The sequence below is a fragment of the Alosa pseudoharengus genome, unplaced genomic scaffold, assembly GCF_046254945.1.
Source record: "Alosa pseudoharengus isolate Yale_2024_CS ecotype anadromous, Long Island Sound unplaced genomic scaffold, YU_APseudo_1.1 YU_APseudo_1.1_scf_7, whole genome shotgun sequence".
Lineage (NCBI taxonomy): Eukaryota > Metazoa > Chordata > Actinopteri > Clupeiformes > Clupeidae > Alosa > Alosa pseudoharengus.
In genome coordinates, this window is record NW_027468859.1 from 4776829 (window position 1) to 4784346 (window position 7518).

Consider the following 7518-nt stretch of genomic DNA (forward strand, 5'->3'; position numbering starts at 1 on the left):
GGGGGCGTAACAATCTGTAAGAACGATGAGCAGGAGAAATGCTTCTGCTGGGACTACATCATTTGTTTCATCTGCATACTGTGGCATTGAGAGAACACAAACCTGTAGAGAGTTGGGTATCACTCACAGATTGGGGCACAGTTCATCATTCAAACCAAATCTGTGTGCTCATCCAAGAGAAACTCTATTGTTTGTACATTGCCATGGCTCTGTAAATCGGGGAAAAAAACAGCGTAGACCAAACTTTTCCAGACAATAAACATTTGATCCAGGAAAGGTTGAACTCAACATGACCATATCAACAAAGAGCATTTGAATGTTCAACTATTGGTCTCTCATCCAATGCATCATTTCAATGAGAGCAGCCGAGAGGAAATAGAAACAAGGCTGTTTGTTTTATTCTCTGCACACAATAACAACAGCTGGTAGTGCATTTACAAAAATACATCTAGTCGACACATCACTGCTTTTTACATGTTGTAACATGCTCTCTGGTGCTGTTATGCCCTTATGCGTCTCCAATGATCGTCCTTCTCGAGAGCCAGTTATTCAAAGCCAGACCTATCTCTGCCATCTACTGTATAATGACATTGTTAATTAAGGTTGGGAACAAGTGTAATTTTAAAGAGAAAAATGTCACTACTCCCTTACTTAAGTCTTCCTTAAGTGTTGTCATGGTCGCAAGAGTGTCTGTGTCAGTCACAGTCCTGCTGTGTTCAGCACTGCATAGGGGCACAATCATAATAATAATACAGTTTTTCCTCAGTTGCTTTGGTGCATTTCTCAAATCATAATGAACATTTGCACACCAGTAAGTACATTTCTCTAAACAATTAGTGCAAACTGCACCACATAGTGGATAGCCTGCAAAAGCGCGTATCTTGCTCAATATGCTTAGTTTATGCCTCAAAAACAAGAATTTATGCATTGAACAGTAAGTGCAATCAAGACGACAAGTCATGGCATTGTTTATGTCAAGATAGTCAAACCGTTTAGTCTTGTTGTCAATATGACAGTTTACTCTGTAAGTATTTTCTAATGAACAATGCGCAAGGCAGCACTATTTTCTATTTTAAAACTACAAAGTGTTTTTAAATAGAATATCTGCTGTGAGGAGAGTGGAGGTCTTGGATGGAGCTGAACTACATAACCCAGCATAGGACATACACAAGGAGAGTGGTGGGTCGAGGAAGCTTCCTTGAAGTGTCACTGAGCATTAATCACAAGGCTGCTAACCACCAGCCTGGGATGTACGGACTCAGAGCATCACTGTGATTGGCAGTGTGCCAGCCACCAGCCATCAATGGGCAATTCCCCCAAATAAGGCATTTATCCCGACACTCAAGTCCACTTGGGTCTCTATGGTACAACATATCATATAACATCAAGACAACTACTTCTACTACTACCTGTATGCCCTTGTTGCTATTTGTAGTTATTGTCCATATATTTTCAGAGTTGGATTATTTTAGACATTTATGTTCCTCACTTTTCCTCTTTGCATCTCCTAATATCTGTGGTTAAAAGAAATTCTACAATTATGGTTTTTGAAATTGTTCACATTCTCTGAAGAAGTCACTGACACTGTTAACTGAGTCCATGTACTCTTATGGAGGCCTTCACTGGTAAGACCCTCAGAGGAGAGTGCTCACAGACCGTGTTAAAGTAGGGAAACACTCTCTCAGTGAAAGTGTGTGTGAAAGTGTGCAAATGTGTGTTGTTATCAGGGTCAGAGAATGACACCTTCCCTCTGTCCAGGTCCAGCTGCACTCTGATCCTCTGGGGTTTCTGCTCCACTGTAAGGCGAATGATAGGTTGTGGGGAAGAACGTGCTTTATATTTGCCCTCTTTATTAGTCACCATCCACCGACCACTCATGGAGGCAAAGTCTCCCTTCCTCTGGGCAGACTCTGTCATCACCCCCACATTCCAGCGTAGGCTCTTTCCAACCACCACATCCCAGCAGTGTGTCCCTGAAGAGAAGCCCTCAGAGCCCAGGACAGTAGCAAACTCACTAAACCTCTCTGGGTTACCAGGAAGCTCTTGCTCTTTATCACTGTCCCTAAAACTGGTCAGATCGTCAGACAGGACAAGACGTGCGTTTGCAGTGTTTAGATCCAGAATGACTGGAACTGAAAACAGAGAGGTTGGCCAGGTCAAATTCAGTTATGTGCTTCACATGGCACCTATGCAATATTACTTTATTAAAAGCCCAATTTGTAACATTAGTTATGATGAATTCGCCATCCAATCCCTCTAAGTCTACTCCATCAATGCCCATTACAGCCCTCATGAATGTCAGCAAATCCCAATAGAGCATTGCCAGACCCTAGTCGGCTACACATTAGAACCCAATTAAGTTGTCTCTGGCTAAATTTGAGAAAACAACATGATTGCATATCCTCTAGTACACTTTACAAATAATAATAAAGAAAAGGGATGATTTAAATGCAATGGTAACTCCCTTTAAAGGTGCCATGTGTAAGAATTGAGATAAAAATATCCCAAAAAATGAGCTACACGCATCAAAAGAATGAGAAGAAATAAGGGTGATGATGTCATTAAAAAAATGACAGAGATATCAACCTGAATTAGCATGCTAAATTACTAGCCACAGCCCGACAGGTGTCATAATACCAGTTTCGGCCATGGGAGGCGGTATGCGGGCAACATAACCGCCAGCCAAACTGCAATATACGTGTGTCGGTTGTTACTCTAGGGTAGACCAACTCACTTTCTGGAGGTATACTGCCCCCATCTTTTATGGAATGTGGAGTATGAATTGATTTTTTGGCGGACATTACACATGGCACCTTTAATAATTGCCTTTTACATCAACATCAAGTTTCTGAGGTTTGTCAACCAGGATACAATAATAGTTAAGAGTATTAAGAGTTTTATAAATATATATAGCCTATAATATATTTGAAATGTACTGCAATGCAATACTCACTAAACTGGACCATTTCCTGCATCTTCTCCCAGACTCTGAACTTCAGATTGCCCAGGTGTTTTGCCACATTGATCAGAGCTCCTGAAACCCTCTCTGGATCCTGCAGTGTGCACTGGGCTCTGGAATAAGGAGTCAGGAGTCAGTGCTTCTGTGGGTTTGGGTTCAGAACCACAAAGAGAGAGACAGGAGGCAGATCACTCACCTTTCCACTGTGCTCTTATAGTTCTGAAAAATACCAAAAGGGGGGAATGGATTTGGATTCATTTGAAAAGTATTGGGTTTTGAATACTGATGTCCTTCATGACAAGAGGTGGTATAAAATAACACTATTCTATAAATAGATAATAATATACCTTGATAGATAATATTTGGTTGTTAAATGATAATAAACTAACTAACAAAGGTCAACTCCTGTATGTTCATTTTCAACTCACTGCTCCTGCACTGCATCCAAACAAACATACTGGTTAGTCTACAGCATCTCATTCATGTGGCCGTGTATTTGTGATTGTATTTGTGAGATTTTCGTCCTTACCTGCAGGAATGTAATATCATTAGTTCCCATCTGTGTTGTCATAACTCTGATTGTGTCTGAAAGAGATGAGATCTCTTTGCTCAGCTTCCCAATCTTCTGCTTCATCGCCTGACTCTTCTGCTTCTCTTCGCTCCTCAGTGCAGCTATACTGGCTGCCTCTTGAATTCGTAGGAACCGGTGAAGCTTCCCAAACTCCTTCTCGATCTGCATCTCTGTGTGTTGGGCCTGAGTCTGGATTTATATGCATCATGGAAATCAGGGGCGTACGTACAATAGTTGTGCATGTGCATATAGTGCAAATATATGTTATATATGTTGATTCAATTCATAATGTTTTCTATGTCATTTGATAAAAATAAATGTTCAAAAAACTAACAATTCAAAGAAAATGTTTCTGGAATCATAAGTGATAAGTGTCTCGCAATGTTAATTTCTATGGACATGCACCAGTTTATCTTTTATTTATTTGCATTGTGCAGGCTACACTCACTCACAAATACATTAGCCTACATACACCGAATATATAAACAGGAAAATGTCTCAGATCCATTGTTTATTGCAACTGCAAAATTCTAACTTAAGGTAGGCCTAATCAACAGTAACTCTATCATGATAGCGTGACTTCTATGTTGACTAGCCTACCCCGACACACCCCTGCGCTTGTCTGCCAGTCCCGCCACAAAGTGAAGTAGCCTAGCCTGTGCTTTGAAAGTCTTGTGCGTGTCAGATAACTCACCATTTGGTTTCAGCTATTCAAATGACAGCGTTTCTTTGTCCTGGCCGTCGGAATCGGTCCAAATAGCAAAACACAGTTCGCTAAAATATTGGTATGGACAATGTCATCTCAAAATATTGATGATGACTGTAGTCACCAGCGTCCTTATCTAACCTTAAGCTCATGAAGGAAATACATTTATAATGACGATAGTTTAGTGTGATGGCCTTGTGATAGATGTAAATGCCTTTCTCACCTTAATGCAGTCTGCTGTTTTATCATAAGTGAGTTTAACGTTTTCAAAACGTTTCAGTTTCTCCTTTAAAGTTGGCAGTTTGATCTTTAGTTCTTCCTGCAATTAATAAAAAAAAACGTGACATCTTATTTTATTGTGGCTCTATATGTGCACATTTTTCACAGAGAAAGAAATGTCAGTATCAAGACAGACCACTCTATGACACATGCGTTTCCCAAGGCCTTTCTTAACGCTATGTCATTTTGGAGTCATACCAAGTTGTGCCTTAATTTCAGGTGAATGACATTTAGGTGGATTGTGATAGAAATGTAGCCTGGAAAATCCAGACCCTGATAATCTAAAAAGATTAATGGCCCAACTCGAGGGGCGGCAACAAGCATGCATTTAAAAAGCTCACTGCACGCTATTGGATAACACTAGACCATGTTTACTCTGAATGATTTCGGCTTCGACGCAATCGGATAACACTACGACCAATGTGTAGCCTACTGTCCTCCAACGTTGCAGCGCCATCTTCATCAGTTTAGCTGGTTCCCCGGAATGTTGGGGGAAAAGTAACGTGCATCGTTGCTCTTTGCCAAAGTGTCTCGCAGAGACAATAGACCTCTGAAGTTCGCCTACAAAAAAGATCCAAAACGGCCATCTTTGCCTATATAAGGAGATCCGGTTGTTAATTGAAGCTAACTACCTATGGCAAGTTGCATTGCAAGTTAGCTCTGGGGTAGCAAAAATCTAAGTGTGCCACCTTCACTTACCGGAGATCACAGTATCCACTCGAAGGCAGAGGACAAAAGTGTGTTCAGGAAAACGTATGCATTTCAGACTTTTTCATCCCCACGAGACTTTAACAGGTGCGATTATTCAAAATCCACATGTTATTTTCCCATAGGAAAAATCGCCAGATACCGGATGTCAAAGATGGCAGCTTTTTTGTAGGCGAACTTCAGAGGTCTATTCCATTGTGCTCTCGCGAGAACTCTGGATTTCCAGGCTAATAGAAATTTAGCCCTGGAAGCAAATGTAATTTGCTGCCGCTAGGGTGCGTCTAGATTTCTAGGCTAATAGAAACGTGGATTATCTTCCAAACGTTAAGAAGGCTTCTGGAAACACATAGTCCCGATGCGGAAATTAAACCTGTATAGGGTGCAGAAGAAGAGACGGCGAGAGGCAGCTGCTGCATAATATTACAGTAATATAACGCTATGGTATCAGCGTAAATCGCAAAACAAATGTCTGGATGAAGTTGTAACTAAGGCAGTGAATTTGTATTGCTCACATTGACAAATTTACCTTGCAATCAAGTGCTGCTTCATCTATGGGATAGAACTTGTGGTTGGTGTGTTTTTTTGAGTCTCGACACACCAGGCATACAGGCTGCTTATCCTCCAGGCAGAAAAGCTTGAGTTTATCACCGTGCAGACTGCAGAGCACCTCACTTTCTGTACTTTCCTGACTTCTCTTGTACAAGAATGTCTCACACAGGTTCTTCAAAGTGAGGTTATAAGGCGGATTGTCTTTTGACGACCTCCTTCTGCAGATTGGACACTCTCTGGATCCTTTAGTGTCCCAGAACGTCTGCAGACAGGCTTTACACACACTGTGACTACATGACAGCAGAACTGGATTATTGAAAGTTTCACAGCAGACAGGACAGGAGAAATCCTCCTCTGAGGAAGATCTGGATGCCATTCTTTTATCTTAGTTTGCACTCTGACAAAAATGTATCTTAAGATTCTCCCAAATTATCAGCACAAAAGTACAGAAACTCCTGCAGTAAAACTGAGCAGCAATGAACCACACTGACAAACTTCCTCATTCAGTCAGAGTGAGTCAAAGGGAGGGGCTGTGATAAAGAAGGAATTTAATTGGCCTGTCATGTGTATTTTTTTACAGAGTTCAGAGTAGGCTACAGGAGCTCAGTTCCTGTATTGACATGCTGGAGGGAAACATCTCACTCACTTATACAAATCGCTTTTGTACACAGACAGTCCACGAGTAAGCACAAAGTACACAGGACACTGCATTAAAGTGTGACGGAAGTATCAAATGTTGAAATTGAAAATTTGGACTATTACGTGGAAAATATATGTTAATTTTGAATGTGATGCCAGCAACATGTTTCAAAAAAGTTGGGATGGGAGCATGTTTACCACTGTGCTGCTTCACCTCATTTAACAAAATTCTGTAAATGTTTAGGAACTGAGGAGACCCTTTGCTAGAGTTTTGAGAATGAAATGTTGTCCCATCACTCCCCGATATAGGATTTCAGCTGCACACAAGTATGGGGTATTCTTAGTCATGTTTTTCATTCCATTATGCACCTAATTTGACAAATCTGGACTGCAGACAGTTCATCTTAGCACATGGACTCTTCATCTATGGATAAATACTATTTAAATAGTGCAGAATTCATTTTGCCATTTTTCTTCCCTGGAAAAGACTAATCCTGGCAGGATATTTTTGAACTCAGTGATTCCCACTTGAACACTCACAAGGAAAGTACAGCAAAACAACAACATTGGCATTGTGTAGACAAAACAAACAAATTAGGCAAACAGAGTAAACAGAGAGAAATAATTTTTTTAGAGATTTATTTTTATCCTAAGTTGGACAATTTAGTCATAATTTAAATATCTTAAAATATAAATAGTGATACTTAGAACGAGTGTTACAAAAATAAAGGTGTTGATAAGCATTCATTAAATTACTTCTATTTACAATTTTTACACCGAAATAAATTACAAAATATATTATGCTCCATCTTAAATTTCATTCATAAATGTCTAGTTCATTTCTTTCTCGTCTTCATCGCCACTGTCCTCCTCGTCGCTGGAGTCTGCGTAAAGACAGACGGTCGCCTGGACGGGATAGTTCCGGAGCAGCGCTTCGGCGTCCTGATACAGATAATCATAGCAGCGCGATCGAGGCCAGAATAACCTACAAAGGAAACGAGGTTTGTGTTAGAAACCACCGAAATCCAATACAATACGATACGTTACGTCTGATGAAAACAGAAACTCTGCCAAAGTGATGTGATTGAAAAATGAGACTCACTTTAC

General features: G+C 40.5%; 1 protein-coding gene across 1 annotated transcript; it reads right to left on the reverse strand.

The window, feature by feature from the left end:
- Positions 1 to 419: 419 nt before the first annotated feature.
- LOC143109780 (zinc-binding protein A33-like) lies at positions 420 to 6219 on the reverse strand. The gene is made up of 6 exons (XM_076272572.1): positions 5750 to 6219; positions 4460 to 4555; positions 3489 to 3719; positions 3156 to 3178; positions 2954 to 3072; positions 420 to 2132 (listed from the first exon to the last, which is right to left on the reverse strand). The coding sequence occupies exons 1-6, from the start codon at positions 6146 to 6148 to the stop codon at positions 1588 to 1590; spliced, it is 1413 nt and encodes a 470-aa protein (XP_076128687.1). The 5' UTR covers positions 6149 to 6219; the 3' UTR covers positions 420 to 1587.
- Between the last annotated feature and the right edge of the window lie 1299 nt (positions 6220 to 7518).